Source organism: Sphaeramia orbicularis, chromosome 15 (assembly GCF_902148855.1).
Source record: "Sphaeramia orbicularis chromosome 15, fSphaOr1.1, whole genome shotgun sequence".
NCBI lineage: Eukaryota > Metazoa > Chordata > Actinopteri > Kurtiformes > Apogonidae > Sphaeramia > Sphaeramia orbicularis.
The window spans coordinates 5,342,788-5,363,945 of NC_043971.1; the positions used below are offsets into that span (position 1 = coordinate 5,342,788).

At 35.5% G+C, this 21,158-nt stretch overlaps 1 protein-coding gene and 1 pseudogene across 2 annotated transcripts in view; both read right to left on the reverse strand.

Moving 5' to 3' along the window:
• Positions 1-825: 825 nt before the first annotated feature.
• LOC115434563 (chondroitin sulfate N-acetylgalactosaminyltransferase 2-like) lies at positions 826-5,614 on the reverse strand (annotated as a pseudogene).
• Positions 5,615-14,629: 9,015 nt separating this feature from the next.
• LOC115434343 (proto-oncogene tyrosine-protein kinase receptor Ret-like) overlaps positions 14,630-21,158 on the reverse strand; it is a 73,164-nt gene continuing 66,635 nt past the window's right edge. Inside the window, exons 19-20 of one of the 2 annotated variants that reach the window (XM_030156246.1) lie at positions 16,837-16,984; positions 14,630-14,870 (exon numbers count right to left, since the gene is read on the reverse strand). In XM_030156246.1, the coding sequence (XP_030012106.1) occupies positions 14,713-14,870; positions 16,837-16,984 (306 nt within the window). In that variant the 3' untranslated portion in view covers positions 14,630-14,712. Of the gene's footprint in view, positions 14,871-16,654; positions 16,985-21,158 lie in introns of those variants that run through there. The other variant, XM_030156247.1, reaches the window with a different exon arrangement.

Genomic DNA, 21,158 nt, shown 5'->3' on the forward strand with positions numbered 1-21,158 from the left:
TTTATGTATGTTTCTTTAAGTATCATATTGATAATATATTTATTGTCAAGTACATATTGTACAAATTACTGTTGCAATTGTGTCTAAATAGAGAATTTCAATATGTACATTTGGTGATAAGATAAGATAAGCCTTTATTAGTCCCACAAGGGGAAATTCCACATTTACAGCAGCAAAGTCCAAAAGCACACAAGACAAAGAATGCTTTGTGTTATTGCAAAAATTTACAGAAAAAAGGTGTGTTCACAAAGCAAAGGAAGGGGAAGTAATTTAATTATTAGTTTGTAAAAAGGGGGTTGGATGCTATAAGTTATACTTCTTCCCACTTTTCAAGCACTGAAAAATTTAGTTTGACCATGTTGTATAGTTCTATATAGTTCTATGTATAGGATCATCTCTGGACCTGCTGCTGTGGTCCTGCCTCTCTCCACCTTCATCGTCATCACTCACTTATCCATATAGTTACGATAGTGTTTATTATACTGTTCCACAGATGTTCAGTTATCTGTGCATTAGCTGCATCCATGCGTCTCCTCCTACCTTCCCCCTCTCCCCCAGTCTCTCTCTATCGCTCTCTTTTCTCCTCCTTTACTTTTACTTCACCTCCTTTACTTACTTCTTCGTTACCTGATGATTCTATGTGCTCAAAAACTAAACTAAAAAAAGTGCAAAATCAAGAATAAAGATAAGATGAGATAAGATAAGAATCTTTTTTTGTAGTATTGATAATTTCTTTCCTGCTTTTTCTACTTTTTTGAAATTATACTTAAAGTAAATGTTCTAAATTATCTACTAAATCAAATTACGAATATTCATTAATGTGAGTCATCTGCTCCATTTCATGCCCCCCCATCGTCTGAGTGAGACCAGCTTCCATTTTGAGACACATGTCAGAGTTCTCAGATTCACTTTTCTGCAGACAGAAGTAAAAAAAAAAAAAAGTGGCTTGGACGCTGACATGCATTTGGAAAACCTACTTGGTGCAGCGTGGAGTCGACAGGTGTTGAGGAACTCTAGGGTGAAATGTATGTCGACGTCACAGAAGAACATTAAGACATCGCCTTTCTTCCAGGCGTGGGCGCCGATATCCAGACCGCGACCTCTGGAGAACTCCTCGTCCACTGGGATCAGAGTGTAATTGGAGAAGCTCTCTTCCCTGAGATGAAGAAAGGCCGCAACTTCAGATTCCCATGACACATCACCCACAAAACTAGCACAAGCGTATCAAAGCGCTTCCTCAGAAACACCAACCTCTGCAGTTTTTCCAGAGATGACTTCACCTCCTGGAGCCCGTCCTGGCCAAAGTAAACCACGGTCAGATACACTCGTCTGTCCTGCTGGATGCAAACCTCCCTGAAGCAGCAACACAGTACATTCACTTTAGGATTCACTGATTTGCATTCAATAACCATTTAACCCGACACGTGATTTCTGCTGTGAATTATCGTCTGTTTCAGGTTCATTAAAGCGGCTGTGAGGATGTGTTGTGTTCCTTTTCTTCAGTGGTTTTGTTTTACTGTGTGTTTTAGAGTCAAAACAGGTGGAATCACAGAAAAAGACAAAAAGAGGAACTGAGGTTTGACAGGTTTGGACGAAATAAGGCACTCAGAATGTACATCAATAAGATTTTTAGGATGTTGAACATGAACTGTGAACTGGAACACACTGAACAACAACAAGGATTTGAATTTGGGCCCAGTAGTTTTTGTTTTGAGGCTCTTTTTTTTCCTAAATCAGTTGAGCTGCTTTTTGGCACCTGGTTGAACTCCAAAAACCAGTAACAAAAAGAACAAAAACAGCCAAAGTGATCAATAAAATGTACAAAAAAAAAGAAAAAAAACCAACAAAATAAGTAACATGAACAAAATAAGCCAAAAACTGAAGAAAAAAAATGTAGAAAAATGAACAAAATAAGCAACTAAATGACAAAAAATGTATCAAATTTACAAAATAATAAATAACATAAAAATGTGGGAAAAATGGCGTAAAATGAAGTTTAAAAAAAGAATAAAATAAGCAACAAGTATGTGAATTTGGGCCCAGTAGTTTTTGTTTTGAGGCTTTTTTTCTAAATCAGTCCAGCTGCTTTTTGACACCTGGTTGAACTCCAAACAGCAGTTACAAAATGAACAAAAACAGCCAAAGTGATCAATAAAAGGAACAAAAACCAATACTAAACCCACAAAATAATAAGTAACATGAAGAAACTAAGCCACAAACTGAACAAAATTGAAGAATTTTTTTTTTGAAAACAAACAACATAAGCAACTAAATGAACAAATGGATAAAATATTTACAAACAAACTTTCTCCATCCATCCCTTTATATGTTCTTGAATGACTACAGCTATAACTAATGTATGTGATGGACATGTGCCTTTATAATAATAAATAACATGAACAAAGTAAGCCACAAATTCAATAAAATTGAAGAAAAATAAAATAATAAACAAAATGTAGAAAAATAAACAAAATAAGCAACTAAATTAACAAAAATGAATAAATATTTACAAAATCATATGAAAAAATGTGCCAGAAAAACTGACCAAAATGCAGTAAAAAAAAAAAAAAAAAAAATAAATAAATAAATTTTCACCCAGTTGTTTTTGTTTTGGGCTCTTTTTCTAAATCAGTCCAGCTGCTTTCTGACACCTGGTTGAACTCCAAAAAAGCAGCTACACGGTCAAAACTCACTAAAAAACACAGTAAAAAAAATAAATAAAGGAACATCACTACAACACGGCAAACAATAATAAAAACAAAAAACAACGGTGTAAAAAAAGTCCAAACTGTCTATTTCTTATATATGCTCTGTGTTTTACAGGGGGGTATACTGAGCATGCTCAGATGTCTATGGAAAGAACAAGGTCTATTCTATCAGTGTGTTTGGAAATGTTTCCTATTGAGCAAAAGGTAGAATTTTTATGAATATTTAAAATAATCACACATTCAGAGTGCTCACCACAGACACGCCAGGGGTTAAAGGGTTAAAACATTTGAACTCACCTGAAGTTTTGTATGAACTGTGAAAAAGTGTCGACTCTGCCCGCCAGCGGCACGATGATGTTAATAATCATTCCTGATGTTTCTACAGATGTGCTCCTGACTTTCATTAAGGGACCGAAAGGACGAAACAGCGTGACGTGGCGGAAGCTGCTGGAATCTTCTTTGGCGAAGAAAAGCTCATAAAGCGTCCCTTTGTCTCGCTCTGTCCGGTACAGTCCTGAGAAAAATGACATATGAAGAAAAAGGTGAAACCCACAAGAATCAGACTGAGTTCTAATACAAAGAAAAAGAGCCTTAGGCGTCATCTGGTTTTCAGAGTTTTCCCTCAGATTGTGGAATATTTAGGTGTGTGGGTGCAGATGATTACCCTGTCTGTGGAGAAGAAATGATGGAAAAGTTAAAACATCTGAAAAACTTAAAAACCAAAGCTTGATAAAGAAAATCAGTGAGAACCAACTACAGGATTCACAACACATTTTCAAGGTCAAATTCAAGCACTTTAAAAGGTCATTTTAAAATTTTTCCAGCGCACAGGGGTAAAATCCATATCTACAGGAATACATACACTCCGGATTATTATATTATTTTCACTTTTTATCACAGTGATGTACATTGTATTACACTATAAACATCTAAAATTATGTGTCATAATAGCAAAAAGTTTAGAAATTAAACGAGAACACAAAGTTTTATCCAAGAAAGGGAAGCCACTTGCATTCTTCAGACACACTTGCACCAAGACAAAGAACAGAATAAAAATGTACCTGGAAACGACCTGAGAACACCTGGGAATTTTCTTTTTTCACAAAAAACATGATCTTGTCGGTCTTGGTCTTTGAGGGTTAAACATATTACCCATAAAAAACCCAGAGCTACTTTTGTGGTAGTTCTCAAATGAATTTTTCTCTCCATTTAACCTTTCTTAAAGTTATTTATAACCCTTTATTGTAATATTATCCTCTATATTTATGTATTTATCTGAGATTTGAACAGTTCCACCGCCCCAGCAGAGCCCTCCGATCGTCCTGTCAGATGGTTTTGGATGTCCCCAGGTCCTGATATAAACAATGGGGTGATCATTCATTGCTGTTGGCTGCACCAAAACTGCCGAACTCGCTGCCTCCTGACCGACCTGCCCGTTCAAGTCCAGGTTAAAGACTCACCTGTTTTAGACTGGCTTTAAACCCTTAGCACTGAGACACTATTAGGTTTAAATCTGTGGTCTCTTATTACTGTGTGTTGTGTTCTATTGCTTTATACATATTTATGTACTTGATTAACCTGTTTCTATCTTATAATTAATCATGCTTTTACATGTATAGCACTTTGGGCTTCTTTAGGTTGTTGTAAAGTGTTATATATATAAACTACTTTGATTTGATTTGATATTTGCTTTTTTTCAATGAAAATTTGGTATTCTCCCATATTCAATTCACTGATCATGTAGATGTTCATAAAAGCTCAGATTAAAGTTGATTGTCATAACATCACAAACAGGAAAAATGTGACTTTTACAACAAAATCTCTCATTAACTGAACATAAACCCAGTGTGTCCATCCACTGTCCTGATCCAACTCCATGGGTTTTTTACTGGTGAATCAGTGTTGTAGATGATGGTGTTTCCACGGTAACTACACTGCCTCTGAACGTCCAAATGGGTCATATCTGATGACCATGAAATGATGACAAACTGTATTTTACACCAATTATTTACATGTTGTGATAGAATTAATGAATCATCAGGTATTAAACAGTTTAGATCAGTCGATGGTTTTGGTTGTTGGATGTTTAGATCTTCTATTCTACAGGTTTTGGGACATTTTCCAGTGAACACCGTGTTAATACAGGGCTGTTTGGGTCTTTATGGATTAACTATAATTCAGTGTGTTTGTGTTTCCTCTGATAAGGCCTGTTCTTCAGAGCAGGTTCAGGGTTCTTCTTACCTTCGGTGAAGTGCGCCACAGTGTACGTCTGCCTCTGCATCGGCACATCTTCCTCCACGCCGTCCTCCTCGTCAGGGTTGTTGATGGATGTCCAGCGCCGCCTCGATGACCTCCTCCCTCCTCGGCCCTGCCGGTCTTTCCGGACCGGCTTCTCCTCTGGGTGCCGCGTTAGCCCCATTTCCAGCTGGTAGACCTTGGACGAGGTGAACTCTCGAAGGGGACCAGGGCGTACTCGCTGGCGAGCCGCGCCCCCGTGTTGACCCTCGCCTTGTCGATCTGAGAGTGCAGGTACTCCAGCAGGTCTCCGGCTCCTGGTCTTTAGCCTCCGGCAGGCCCGGCCGCCGGGGAGTTCCTTCGTGTCCTGGAGGAGCTTCAGCTTCTCGCTCATCTCCTGCAGCTCCTGCTTCAGCTGGGCCGATCTGCCGTTTAGACTGGCGGCCCGGTTCAGGTGGCGCTCCTCCTGTTCCTGCAGTCAGGGCCTGGTAGTACTTCCTTCCCATACGTGTCGGGGACCAACCGGGCAGGACAGGCTGACGTCCGCCGGGGGCGTGCACTCCAGCAGGTAGGCGAACAGCAGCAGAACCAGCAGCAGGAAGAGGCCCAGGAACAATCCAGCGGACTCGGCCCTGGAGCCTGCAACCCCCGCCTGGGCATGGCGCTACCATACAAGCTATAGCTGACAGGTCTGCATTCCCTTGCCCTCGGAGCTCCTCAGCTTATTCACATCACTCACAACTAAGCCTCCACAAATCATCTCAGAGACTGAAGGTCACGCATCGATCTCTGAGCTTTTTTCATGGCATTTTATGGTGAAGGAACAGTTTCCCAGGCTCTGAACGATCACTGTGTTGCTCTGTCACCTTGGTCCGGTGGAAATCCATACAGCGATCACCTGGAAAAAAGGACGACAGGGTCATCATCGAGCTGTAAAACTCTGTAGAAGGATTATGTTCTACTGGGTACTGGAGAGATGCTGCTGTTTATATTATATACAGTATGTGGTACTAAAAAATGATCTATTCTTGTATTTTAATTTAATTTTTATTTATTTATTTTTTTTTAATTTTTGTTTTCCCCTGTAGTTGCTCTGGAAAAAAGCATTTGCCAAATGCATAAATGTAAATGTAAGTCATGCACTGAATGATTCAGTTTTGGTGGAAATTACAGTAGTGGAAAAAATTATTAAACCATCAAAAGTCATCAAAAACAATGGTTATGCAATGGAGTACTAACTCCTGTGTGTGTCATGTGACTAAAACAGACAGAAAAGAAAACATGGGATGTCTAAAGCACTGTTTTTTGTCAGTACAATGCCAGAGATATTGACATAAGAACTGAAGTGATTTTGGTTTTTATCAAGAAAACATGTTAAATGGATAGATATCAGCTCTGAAATTAAACTACTATGAGCTATTTTTGTTGTTATCATTATATTTGTCCAAACACATGTACCTTTAGTTGGACCATGCATTAAAATGAACAAAAAATTGCAGAAAAAAAGGGGTGGTCTAATAATTTTTTCCACGACTGTACATCCATCCCTGTGTTCTGCTCTATACATGCTATCTGCATGTTTGAGTCAAGATTCATGTTACTGTCATTGAATACACAATGAAAGTCTGATGCGCTTGTAAAAACAGTACTTCTTGAGTAAAAAAAGGAAACACAATGCAAAAAAATTTGGAAAAAAGTTTGATGAAGCCATTTTGAAGACTTTGTCAAATTTCAGACCTGTTCAGAAAAATAACAGCACAGCGGCCTCATTGTTATTATACATCAACATGTCAAAAATTCACTAAAGAATACACTAAAATACATAAAAAATACACAAAAATAGGCTAAAATACACCAAAAATACACAAAGTTTACAATTAGGGCATCTGTAGGTTGATGTTTGAGGTTTGATTTACAAAGACGATACAAAAATGCACTTATTATGTCTGTGGGAATTTTAAAAACCTTTGTGTCAGATTAAGGATTAGGCCTAATGATCCATTTTATGGGTATTAAGAAATTAATTTTGGATCTACGGACACCTTGTCTGTATGTCTATATTATTTAATAATTCCTGGGGATGGTTCCACTTTATTTATATTAAAGGATCAAGAAAATAACACTCTTGGTCAATCATTGTTTGAACTTGTCTTTAATTATTAATCTTGATCTTTTCACTGTATTATATTAATCATTTCAAAGGTGTTTGTTCGGTCTTTATTCATCGCTCTAACCACGCCTAAGCTGCTCTGTTAACCAGTTTCACTCTTGGAAAAAAAAGACTTTAATCTCAATGTGGATTTCACAGGGTTTAATACAGGATATTATAATAAAAATAAGCCCCGATACTGATTCGTAACATCTGCAAAAACATCTTAGGTTACCTTTAGCTTTGTGTTTTGGCAGAGTTTGCATTGAGCAAACATGTTATTTCAGCCTCTTATTAATCAAGAAATACAGGAAATATGTGCATATTAAAAACATGCAGAACTAAATGACTTCAACAAACCATGTTTCCTCTTAGAACATGTTTACTGTAACTTGTGCTATATTAACCAGAGTTGTTGGGCTGTCTTTATTCTTTCTCAGTCCCGATGATGCCATAAAGCTTCTACAATCTTTACATCTTTCCTGAATTGTTTCATATTATTGCTGTTTACATTTTTCTTGTGGTATCCAAATAAACAGGCTGCACATGTATGCTCATAATAACCCTTTTCATAACATATGATCACTGAAGCCTTGGTCAGCAGATGATCAGCTGAACAGGCCCATTTCATATCACAGGACTTTATTTACAACATTATGTGAGCACAAACAAAAGCTCAGCACTTCACCAACTGTCAGATAAAAGTTTCACTCACACAGTCCTACATTTGTAATAATATTAAACACTTCATTTTACGAGGGCTTAATGTGTTAATGGTTTCAGGTGTGCAGAACAAATGAGCTGCACCTGGAGGACCGAGGCTAGCACAGCACGGCTACACAACAAAAAACACACACAAGATAATGGTTCACTTCCTGTCAAAGTGAGAGCCCTTCAAACAAAAGCATCAGAACAAGCGTCAAGAAAGGAAATTACTCAATCTTGTTGCAAAAAATACACAAAACACATTGCATAATATAAAAAAATACATCTGAAACCACAATAACAGTCTTTTTTTACTGCTTTGATCTTGTCGGCACATAAATACAGGGGTTTGTTTTGTTAACACATAATTCAAAACCAGTCCTCAGATATTTGGTAAAGTTTAAAGAACCACAAAAGGCATTTATGAAGTCACCAAACATCTCATTTCATCGTAAAACATTTTCAGAATCAAGAACACTGTTGTTAATCTGGCATGTTTTCCCTCCAGCTGTTTTCCTCTGTATCTGTGTAACATATACACTCTGCTGCACCCAGTCCGTGCTTTTGCATATGCTCATATTTGCATAAAACATTAAAATCTTTCAAAACCTTCCCATTTTCTTTACATCCTCCCACATTCTCTTTTGTCAACAGTCTTATGTTTATTCGTCTTTGCATTCACATCCTCAACTCATCTAAAATACTTAAAATAATTTTTTTTTTTTTTTTTTTTACTTCTAATTCCACATTTCTAATCATTTTACTTTTTAGGCTGTTAGTTATTGGTTCTATTTTCCACTACTCATTGTTTGCATCAAAGAATCAGGACAACTCTTATTATTGTGAAAACCTACCCCTGAAAGTAAAGCTGATTCTGATTATTCAAGTGTTGTACTTAGGTGTTATGTAGGTTATGTTTTAACTACTATAATACAGAATATTATGCATATTATAACAAATTTTTCACCTGTTGGTCTGTCGATGACTAACACAAATGTTAACCCAGACATTAGTTGCAAATATTCCAAGGCAGTGATATTAATGTACTTCAGACAGAAAACAAAGAAAAAGCAGGACATCAGTGGCAAATTATTCAACTGTTTTTGTTTTGTTTGTTTTTTTTATTAGAGCTGGACACTAAATTAAATTGGAATCATGACAACTTGTACAATGATATAATCACAAAAAGGCTGTAAACTCAGTGTGTTTCTAGTCACTACTTTTTTTAAATAATAGTTTAAGTACATTTGAGTTGTTAGAAAATACAGAACAAACAAGATCAGTAATCTGTGAAATTTCACCTACAAACAAGCAAGTAGAAATAAACATAATAATTGCAATGACTTTTTCACCAAATTGTGCCCTGATTAAATCCAAACCTGGTGAAAGAAAAAAAAAAAAAAAAGAGTAAGAAAATAAGCAAATAGTTCAGATGCAGAGACGAATATGTTTCAGTTCTTTAACGCTTTCACTGACAGTGAGGAGCTTCTCATTTCTTAAACAATCATCTGTTTTTACAAAAATTTGACTGTTTTTCAATGGAATAAGGTCATGTGATCCCATGAGTCCAGACTGACCCTGTTCCAAAGTGGTACAAAGAGGTGGAAGAAGTGATTACCCATCATGCCTAGTGTCTACTGTACAAGCCTGTGGGGGCAGCATATGATCTGGGGCTGATTCAGTTGGTCTGGTCTAGGTTCATAACTCTATCTGATCATAAAACGATAGAAATAAATGTTGTGATGTTGCATAATCTCATTGAATGCATGCTGTAATCAAAGCTAAAGTTGGTCCAACAAAAATTAATGAGAAACTCAGGTTGTAAGAAGTTTAAGGTTGTTTTTCTTCCTATATCAGACTTTTCAGTTGCAGTAAATTCTCAGTTTTCAACCTTATTGCAGACATTAACACCACTTCAACCTGCCTCCACAATTCACACAGAATGTTTTTAAAGGTCACATTCTTGGCTACATCTCACACACAGCAACAAAGTTCTATCTCCTCGCCTTCACCTGTCTTCCCAGGTGTAAATCAGTCTCTGGTCAGGTTTAATTAAAAGCAGATGGGATCTAAAATACAGACTTGAGAACAGACGACTGCTCTAAAGAAGAAGTAGTAGTGGGAGAATTATATCTGCATTTTAATACTTCCTTTCTTATGCTCACTGTACAAAGCTACAAGGTTTCAACTGCTGCCAAAAGCATCAAGAAATCAGTGACTTTACTTTTAATCTTGTAATGAATAAATCTAAATGTATAATTGAGGGCAACTTAGGGAATCATAACTCAGATATACAATTATGATTACAAGTAACAATTATTCAGCTAGAATCCATTCTGTTAGTAACACCATGAGGTTTTTATAGCCGATTAAAAAAGAGGAACCACTAACCAACAACAGCGGCTTATTTCGTTCATATTAGAAAAAGCTACAACATTGAACAGGAAGTTCTTGGTTTTGTATGACGTGTCTGAGGTGACTTTTCCAAAAGAAAGAATAAAAACCCAAACCTACAGAAATAAAACAGCCTTTATTAGACCTGATATTTATACTAAACTAAAATCTCTGCATAAATTTGACTCCCTTAGCATCATCTGTTGAATTTTGTAACGCAAGACAAAAGTTTATTATCTCAAACTTCAAGCCAGGAAATAAATGTCAAATTATTATTTCCTTCTTTTCGGTACCCAGTCAAAGTTGAGGAAACCAGATGACTATTTGTGGTCTTAAACGCTTCCTCCTAGTCCAAACATGACAAACACTTGCCAAGGACTTGCCATTCTCCTCCAGCTTTGGTGCTTTGCAAAAACACTTATGAGCAGCAGCGGTTGACTTAAAACTTTGGGGAAAACTCCTGTTTCTCTGATTTTTATGACTTACAGTACTGTGCCAAACAAATGCTGAAAACAGGCGAGACCTGGACTGAAGTGCAAACATTTGGACCCCAGAAGTCCACAGTCCACGTTGCATGTGTGCACAAATCCTGTCTACTTGTACTCAAAGTGGAATTTAAAATATGACACACATTTTGTGGAGATGGCAGCAAAACATCTCCTACTCTCCATTACTGTACATTTGAAGTAAACATACTTAATTTCATGAATACATTTGGATCTGTTACTATTCATCAATGACTGTACTCATATATTCGAGTTATAGTGTCAAATATGGACTATACTTGTATATTGTAGCTACATTTTTGTCTAACACGGTTTTCGTTGTGTAAAAACCTGTGTTGTAACAGATTGTGACTCTTATTCCTAAGATGACACCGGAAATGAGCTCCGGTCGTCAGTTAGCTTAGCATCGTTCGCCGCTTCAGTCCGATTTAATCTTATTCATTACGTGTTGGTAACTTACAGCAGCAGCTACTTTAACGGACATGTTGCTACTCACGTAACGCGGTGGGTTCTCTGTCCCTGGGGTGTTTGCAGCGGAGGTTCTGGTGAAACCGGTGGCGGGAGGCAGCTGAGACACAAAATGCCACGGAGCAAAGAGAAAAGAGTGGGCTGTAGTCTACTTCCGGTCAGCCACAGCCCATGGGAGCCGAGCAACGGCACTGCGTCATCAAGCACGTTGACGCTCAGTGTTATTATTATTATTATTATTATTATTATTTATTATTATTATGATTATTATTATTATTATTATTATTATTGTGTCAACATATGAGTTGAGCTAGATAACCCTCGTATGGTGTTTTAATTTTTTTTTTTTTTTTGTATTAAAAAACAAATGATGAGTAATTAATTTTTTAAATGAATTTCTTCCCCTCAAATCCTGATTGTAGCGGCTATTTGTCATCAAAATTAAATCAACTTAAAGGTGACTGAACTTAATATTTTAAACATAACTCAAATAACCCTACATGCACCATGGTTTGTGGTTTACGCAGTCAAAAAACAATGTCCATATCATGATGTGGTTGAGTGGTTTATCGTCAAGATTTTGCAGGCAAACAACAACTAAGGCCTTTTGTGCTGTCCTCTCCCCGTTCATCCTGTCTGACTGTCTGGTATAAAAACCATAAGCCCACCCAGGTGCATGCTGGTCTGACTTTGTGCTCCCTATTTATACCCAGGTGCCCACGGTGTAAACCAATAAGAAAACACAAAACAAAAAGGTGCTAAATATTAAAGAATGAAAACAATAACCCTAAAAATAAAAAAAATATACTCTAAATATTAAACAAACAAAAAATAACAATTAGCAAAAAAAAATACTAAGTTAGTAACAAAAAAGGTAAATTAACTTTAAAACAAAAAACTAACCGACAAATAGCTCCTACACTGATTATACTATATACTATATATATTATATATATATATATATATAAGATATATTATATATAGTATAAACTAAAAACGAAAACGAGTAGCTGTTTAATTCATAGTGTGATCTAGCAAAGGCAAGAAAGTCAAATATTAACCATATATGCTTTTTATGTTGCTTGTAATTGGGATGATGTAAACACCTAGTTGAGTATTTTAACATAAATTGTTGTGATGATTTATTGTGTTGATTAAAACCCCCAAATGCTGCGGGTCCACCACATCCACGAACACTGGCTGATAACAAAAATGTGAACACCACACAGGGTTAATTTGTGACCATGTGTTTACGATAAGAAAGAACAAAATAAGTGATGCTCTAAAACAGGTGTGGGTTTGATCATTTTCATAGGATTGGATCCATGAATAAGTCTCTAATCCCTGATCCCTGATCGTTTAAAACAGGTTTCAACTGTTATTGGATTTGACAGTCATTTCCATTCAGTATCTTGTTCCTATTTCTGTGTTCTCCATTATAATCGTGTAATAAAGGTCTTATCTGCTGTGATCACTGTCTGACAGCTGTGAATTAAATTACAGTGAACAGCCTGGAGTCGACTGATCACCTGTTTCATGTTTAACTCTGGAGCTGTTGTCTTCTCTGTGATGGAAAGCAGGAAATGATCCCATAGGCTCTATTTTTAATCATTAATTTATTCATTTCCCTTGTTATTTCTCATTAAAGGTGGCAGTAATGTGGAGGGTGGTGCAGTGAAACAGTATGTGAAAACGACTGCGACGACAGAGACAGGTTTGAATCCACAGAGACACATCAGTCAGTATTCACACTATATTTAACTGGGCTTTTAGTTGTTAAATTTACAAAAGAGTCACTGAGGAAAAAAGACAGAGGGTCCAAATCCCTGATAATGAAAAGGAAAAATTCCAGTGTTTCCACCTTATACTATTATTATACTCTAAAGGTGTAGTAGCAGTATGTTTACTATAATATTCTTCTCTGCATTTTGCATTTTTCAGCAAAAATCATGTATTTTCCATCACTGAATTTACTGATCATGTAGATGTTCAAAATAGCTCAGGGTAAATTCAAAGATTATATAAAGAAGTGAAGAAAAAGTGAGTTTTTTTTTTTTTTAGCAAAATATATTATTAATTGTACATGAAAAGCCACCATCATACATAAAACCACTGTCATTGATCCAACTCTATGGGTTTTACTGGTGAATCAATGCTGTAAAAGATGACAGTGTTTCCATGGTAACTACAGAGCCTCTGAATGTCCAAATGGGTCATATGTGATGACCGTGAAAAGATGAAGACTGTATTTTACACCAACTATTTCCATGTATTGATAGGATTAGTGGATCAACAGGTATTAAACAGTTTAGATCAGTCGATGCTTTTGTTTGTCGGATGTTTGCTTTTTCTATTCCACAGGCTTTGTGACATTTTCCAGTGAATACAGGATTTATTGAACTTAAAGAGGTTTATCACAAACATTACATTTAAGGATATATGTGGTTTTTACTGAAAAGGAAAAAAAAATTAAAACTATGTGAAGAGTTACTAAAGCTGTCAGACAAATGTTAGTTCAGTAAAAAGTAACAATTTATGTTTGAGTAAGAGGATAAAGCTGCAGAAAAAGGAAATAATTGATACTTAAGTCCAGTATATGAGTAAAAGTAAAACTTATGATTTGGAAAAAAAAACCCTGAAATATACATTTATCATAAAAATAAAACATTTGTACTTTGAACACACAGATGTTTACAGTGAAGTTCAGTGGTAAGGATCATGACATGGATGGATAGTTTCACGTTTATTTATTAACTGGAACATAATCAAATAATAACAGAACAATGATAGCACACATTAGTTTACATATCATACTTTTTACACAAAGATCGCAGTACAGTGAATCAAAAAGTGAACTGTAGTCTGACACAGGACATGGTCACAATCTACATTAAGTCCCATGTCTGTACAATGGAGTAGCACTCACTAGTTGATATTTCAATGTAAAAAAAAAAACAAAACATAACTAAAAAAGAACAAAATATAGCAAACAAAGCAAGAAAGTCGTCCACTGAACATGTCTGTTATTTCTCTTTGGCAAGAACAGTTCTGAAACATCTGGTGGTGGGGAACACAAAAACGGGTCCTCGGACATTGTGAGCAACACAATCCTCTAAAGTAGAAACTTTACATTTTCAGGACATTTTCCTTGCGTCCATTCAATCCCAGCAGGTGATGGTAAAGACGTCCCTTTAATTCCTGGGCTGGAACAAGATCTTCACAGTCGCACATTAATAATTGGAGGCTATTGTAGAAGCGGCACAGGCACTTGAAAGACATTGACACTGACATACAATCTGGTACAAGAGTCATGCAGTGATACAACTTGGCCAACATGACCGTGAGGTAATATTTAACATACTGAATGAAGCATGGTCTATGTTGATCCAGCCTTTCTACAGCAAAAAGATCCCAGTTTTAAACGTGAATACCCGGGCAACAGAAAGAAAGGGAACCAACTTTAGCATCAGATCGTATATGTACAGTCTTATAGAAATATACACATCTACCAATTCGACATCGGATTTTCTACATTGTTGGCTTGTCTTTAGCTATCAAGCTTGTCCACAGCTTTTGGGGGTGAAGGCAAAGCCATCCAGTTTGCATAAACACTATCATTGGCATATCTTGTAAAGACTGGATTAGTGGCATCATGTCTGTTGAGCGGTACCGGGCTCTTCTCAGGCCAGTTCGGGTATGACATGCCTAAAAACGAGAACATATCATTTTTCTGCACTCAGTGAAAGGTAAACAGCGTGCAGACAGGAAGGCTTCCAAACAAACTCTGTAGCGACGCAGAGTCCGCATTCGACTCAAAAATAACGACTTTATGTAGCATGTGTGGAGTGGAAGAGGCTACAATAAGAGCAGGCTAATTAGCATTAATTAAAGCAGGAATAATCATTAACTAACAGTAAATTAACATTATATGTTCCTGTTAATCTGAGATGTAACTAAAGGTAAATAATTTATACATTATATATATATATATATATATAGATATATATATATATATATATATATATATATATATACATACACATATATATATATATATATCATATATTATAGATATATATATATATCATATATGTATATATATATATAATATATATATATATATTAATTAATTATGCAGTATGAATGTTAGTAACAGTTAATTAACAATTAACTAATGAAGCTTGTTTTAACTAATTAATAACATCAATTACTTAACAGTTAATTGACAGTTAACTAAGGTGTCAATTACTAATGGTGTTTGTGTTATTCTGAAAACAATCTAAAGTAATATGTTGAACATTTTACAACTATTTATTAACAGTTACATTAACTAATTATTCTAGTAACTGTATACTTGCAGTGTATTGTACATGTTAACTATGGTGCTAATTTGTATAATATTTGCTTTAATTAATACTTAACTAACTGTGCAATTTATTTTTAGTGTTTATGTTAATGTGAAAATTACGTGAAGGATGAATAATTTCTGTGAGAAAAACTGTGAACGTTATTTACATTAATTACCATTTAAAAATAAAGTAGTAAGCATCAACTAATGATTATTTAAGTTAATTAATAATGTTAATTGCTGTCAAATGACAGTAAAGGCTATGCTAATTCTGATTCTGATGAATTAATAATGTATCTAAGGATGAAAAAAGTGAGTTATTGACCTTAACATTTTACCTTAATAAAGGTCAACAAATGACCAAAGTTACTTAATGCTTATTAATGTATTAATTAACAGTTAACTAACATTTAGTAAACAAATTAAATTAAGTCATAAGGAGAACAAGTAGATGATTACATGCCACATTAATTAACTGTAAATTAAGTGTTAGTTAATGCTTATTACCATATTAAGTAACATTGATAACACATTTTAAAGCATATAAATACTTAACAGCGTAAACTAAAACCCTAGTTAACACATTATTATGGGATGCGTCAGTTAATTAAGTGTTAAGTAACCCTTACTGCTGTGTTAGCTAATGTTAATTAACATGCTCTTATTTTGAAATGACAGATATTGCTTTGATGTTCAGGGTTTTTGTGATTGAAGGTGGTTTAGCTTAATACAACGTTAAGTTTTGGTTGTTGTCGCTACGAGTTGTGTTTGGAAAGCCTTTCTGTTCCTCTGTTCAGCATTATGGATTCATTATAGATTAATAGATAATACACATTAGAAATTTAAGACAATCTGAATTGAAACCACAATGAGTGATTGGTTCAGCGTGGACCTGTTTCAAATGTTACACACTGTCGCTTCAAGTGCAAACAAATAATGGAATAATGACGATGCAGACGTGGTGGAATGAAGGATGAACTATGTTCAAATAAAATGCAGATGAATATGAATGTGTGAGGTGCCAGACGGTATAAATTAGAATGGAGGGTAAACTTTATATTTACAAACGTGGTATTTTTGGTCGGCGTTCATGTACATTAGAAGCAGGTCCGAATAAAACAAAAAGTCAAGACACAAGATCTTTTTTTTCACTGAGCCTCTCATTTACGATGAAATGGGAGATATGTCAGCATTAATCAGCAAAAGGCATGCCTAGATCACAGTCACACACACTGGACTACAGAAAGCCAATCACAACTTGCCAAAAAAGAGAGCTTGTGTGTCCTGCTTTCTAAAATCTAGTAAATGCATGGGAAATTCTACCATAGAGCTTGTTTTCAATCCATGTGGAGGGGAGGGTTCGAGGGAGAGGGGCGTTATTACAGTCCACTAGAGGTGTGTCCTCTTCAGAGAGCGCGTCGTCGTACAGGAGGGCGTCGGCCGGTGTGGACGCCGCCAGGTCCAGGTAATCCTGACAAGAGCAGATCAAGGGTGATTAGGCTGATTAACGAGCAGAGCTGAACGCTGCTAAAGGTCGCACACATGCACTGGGATGGCCACAACTGCAGCGTTAAAGGTGCGGGAGACTTTCATGACCAATTTTTCATCACAACTGTCAAACCTCAGTCAAATCCTCAGCATCACGAATCTGTAAGTCACAGGTGTCAAACATGCGGCCGGGGGCCAAAACCGGCCCGCCAAAGGTTCCATTCTGGCCCGCATGATGAAAGTGCAAAAAGGAACCTGAACAGTCAAAGTTGTCCAATCCTTTGGTTCAGGTTCCACATACAGACCAATGCGATCTCCAGTCAAAATAACAACACAATAACCCAGAAATAATGACAACTACACATTTCTTTGTGAAAAATTATATGGAAAAAATTAAGTGAAAAAAATAAGATTACACTGTGAAAATATTTACATTTACAAAACTATTTTTCACAGTAAAATGCAAATAAATACATAAATAAAACAAAGATGAACAACCTGAAATGTGCAATTTGAACAATATTCTGCCTGTTACTAAATGTTTTGTGCATTTATGGATCCACTGTGATCTGGAGATCTGTAAATAATAACAGATAGAATATTGTAGAAATTGTTCAAATTTTAGTTCTAAACTCCAAAATTTTAACATTATTCTGCCTGCTACCAAATGTTTATGTGACACTGTGTGTAAATGTACATGTATAAATAATAAGTCAAGGCATAATTTTGTTAAAATTGCACTAATTTTTCAAATGATATTCCTGTTTTTTCAGGTTATTCACATCATTTTTGTAAAATGTAAATATTTTCATAATTTAATTGGGGTTTTTTCGTACTTAAACAAAATAAAAAAAAACTTGGGTTTGTCATTATTTATGGGTTATTAAGTCATTATTTTACCGGTCTGGCCCACTTACGATCAAATTGGGCTAAATATGGAACTGAACCAAAATGAGTCTGACAGCCCTGGTGTCAGTCTGTCTGTCATTCCTCACCTGAATCTCTTGCATTACAGTGAACAGTTTCTTAGTTCCATCCACCAGAAACAAACCATGTGTTTACAAACAGAGCCAGGAGGGAACTTGGACATCTTCGGAATTTTGTCACGACGTGCATTGTGGGAAACAAAGGCTCGTGCAGCCCCCTGACAGCAGCAGCTGGAACAGACACGATCAGAAACAGCAGGAGCTCCCCTCCCTCTATGCATATTCCTCCAGCCGTTTCCGTGTTTCAGCTGTTTCCATATTGTGTTTGTTTCATCCATATAATATCATATGTTTGAGCTGCAGCTGCCAGTGTCAGGCGGCTGCACAAAGCTCCCTTTCCCACAATGCACATCAAGATTTAGTAGCATAAACACAATGTTTTAGTAGACTGAATATGAATATTATAATATTTTAGTCCATTAAACCTAAATATCTTAAAATATTAATCAGCCAAATGTAAAATTTCATTGTCTAAATATAAACACAGCTCATATGACCAAATATGACCAAATAAATATGACTAAATAAGACACAGATGTTACTGATCCAGATTTTTTAACTTAGGTATTCATCACTTTGACTTGTCAGTTGAATAGTTTGTTTCTAATAAGTGTAATTTTATCAATATTCTGCCTGTTTTTAAATGTTTTGTGTATTTGTCGATCTGCTGTGGTTTATAAGTTGTAGTGTACACGTGTAAATGATAAACTGAGGCATAATATTGTTAAAATTACACTTATTTTTCTTTAGAAATGTCAGGTAGTTCATGTCATTCATATGTCTTTAAAGGATAGTTAGTAGACGTAAACATTTTCATACAGTAATTTTTTTTTTTTTTCACTTTAAAATATAGAGAAAAGTTTGGAGTTGAGATTATTTATAGGTTGTTATTATTTTTGTTATTTATTATTATTATTTTTTTACTGGACTGTATGTGACCCCTGACATTGACATTTAATCTCTTCAGTGTCATTTTTGCAGTTCATAAATTCTTCCTGTGGGCCCCTTTGGACCCTTTGGAGGGCCAGTTTTGGCCCACGGGCCGTATGTTTGACTTAAACAATGCTTGAGTGAAAGGATTCTGTTGCAAAACCATTTCATTAAATGCGCCAAATGAGCGGTCGGCTGCATGTTTTGGAGATAAGTGAAGAGCTGCCCTGCTGCATTCTGGGACAGATGCATTCCCTTGTACTTAAAGGTTCTATATTTAGCTTGTCTTCAGCTCAACAGCAGGAGTCAGAGCGTACGGTCTGTGATTACACCGCCCAAGGCCACAGTTTAGGATCTCCTCAAACACTAATTATGGTATGTAAAGTGCTCTGGAAGAGTGACAGATCATACGGTGACGCCGGCGAAGCATGTGTCTGTGTTTATGAGAGTCTAATCAGCGCCAACAGCACACGTCGACCAGCAGAAACAGGGATCAGGGATCAGTCACTGCAAACGTAAAGGCGTCTGAATGGTTTCACAAAGTATTTCACTGATGAAAATTAGATTATACCTAAATAAAAATGAATATATGACCAAAAAACTGGGATGAAACTCTACGTATGTATAAAAACAAGACGAAAATGTGACTGAGAAGTGATTTATAAGGGATTCAGTTGTAAGTGCTCATCACTTTTTCACATATGGAGAGTAGACGCAGACAAATGAACCTGCCTATGAATTAACCCATAAAGACCCAAACATCCACCAGCGACCAAAAGCATCTACTGATACAAAATGTTTAATAACTGTTTGTCCACTGATCCTATCAATACATGTCAATAATTGTTGTAAAATGCAGTTTGTCTCTTTTCATGGTCATCAGATATGACCCATTTGGACGTTCAGAGACGCCATAGTTACCGTGGAAACATCGTCATCTTCTACAACACTGATTCACCAGTAAAGTCCATAAAGTTGGATCAATGACAGTGGATGGAGACACTTGTTTTATGTTCAGTTAAGGACATATTTGCCAAGAAAATCACTTTTTCTTCAGTGTTCTCTGTTTCTGATATAATAATACTCAACTTTAATCAGAGCTTTAATGAACATCTACATGATTAGTAAATTAAATATAGGAAAATATGTGATTTTCACAGAAAAAAATGCTAAATACAGAGGACAATATTATAAAAAATGGTGATAAATCACTTAAAAAAGGTGAAATGTATTTGGGAACTACCACAAACGTAGTATTGGGTCTTTATGGGTTAAATAACACAGAATATTACATGTCTAATAAACTGTACCACAGAAATGACACATAGAACAGATAAGGCACAAGAAAAGGATGAAACACATGGACTGATAAAAGACACAAGACCAATATTTGTAGTTGTGAAAATGTAAGATTTTAGCCAATATTTAAAACTTTTAGGCAAATAAATCTAAAAATTTAGTTAACTTAATGGAGATATCATGAAATTTTAGGTGTCTAAATATACTGCAAATATCCTAACATTTATGACTAAATATAAATATGCAAACATTTTTTAATTGCCCTAACACAATATTTAGCTAACCAAACATAAACATCCTCAAATTTTATTTAATGATGGATAATTTTAGGAGACTAAATATAAATATCCTCAGATTTTAGTTGACTAAGTAGAAATATTGTACAATTTTAGTAACTAAATATGATCATTTTAAGATTTTATTAGCAAAAACGCAAGATTTGGGTTGACTGAATATGAATATTCTGATATATTAGTCAATTAAACATAAGCGTCCTAAGATTTTAGTCAACACTGTATGATTTTAGTGTACTAAAAATAAATATTTTACATTTTAGATGAGTAAGCATAAATATCCAGAGATTTTTGTTGCTCAAATATAAATATCCTAAAACTTTACCCACTAATATAAAAGATTTGAACGAACTACATGCAATATTTAGTTGAATAAATACAAATATCCAATGATTTAAGTTGACTAAATATGTATATTCCAAGATTTAGTTCCATAAACACAATGTTTTGGTTGGCTGAATATGAATATTATAATATTTTAGTCAATTAAATCTAAATATCCTAAAATTTTAGTCGACCAAATGTAATATTTTTGTTGTCTGAATATAAATACAGCTCCTATGACCAAATATGACTAAATAAATATGACTCAATATGACACAGATGTTAGTGATCCAGATTTTTTAACGTACGTATTCATCACTTTGAC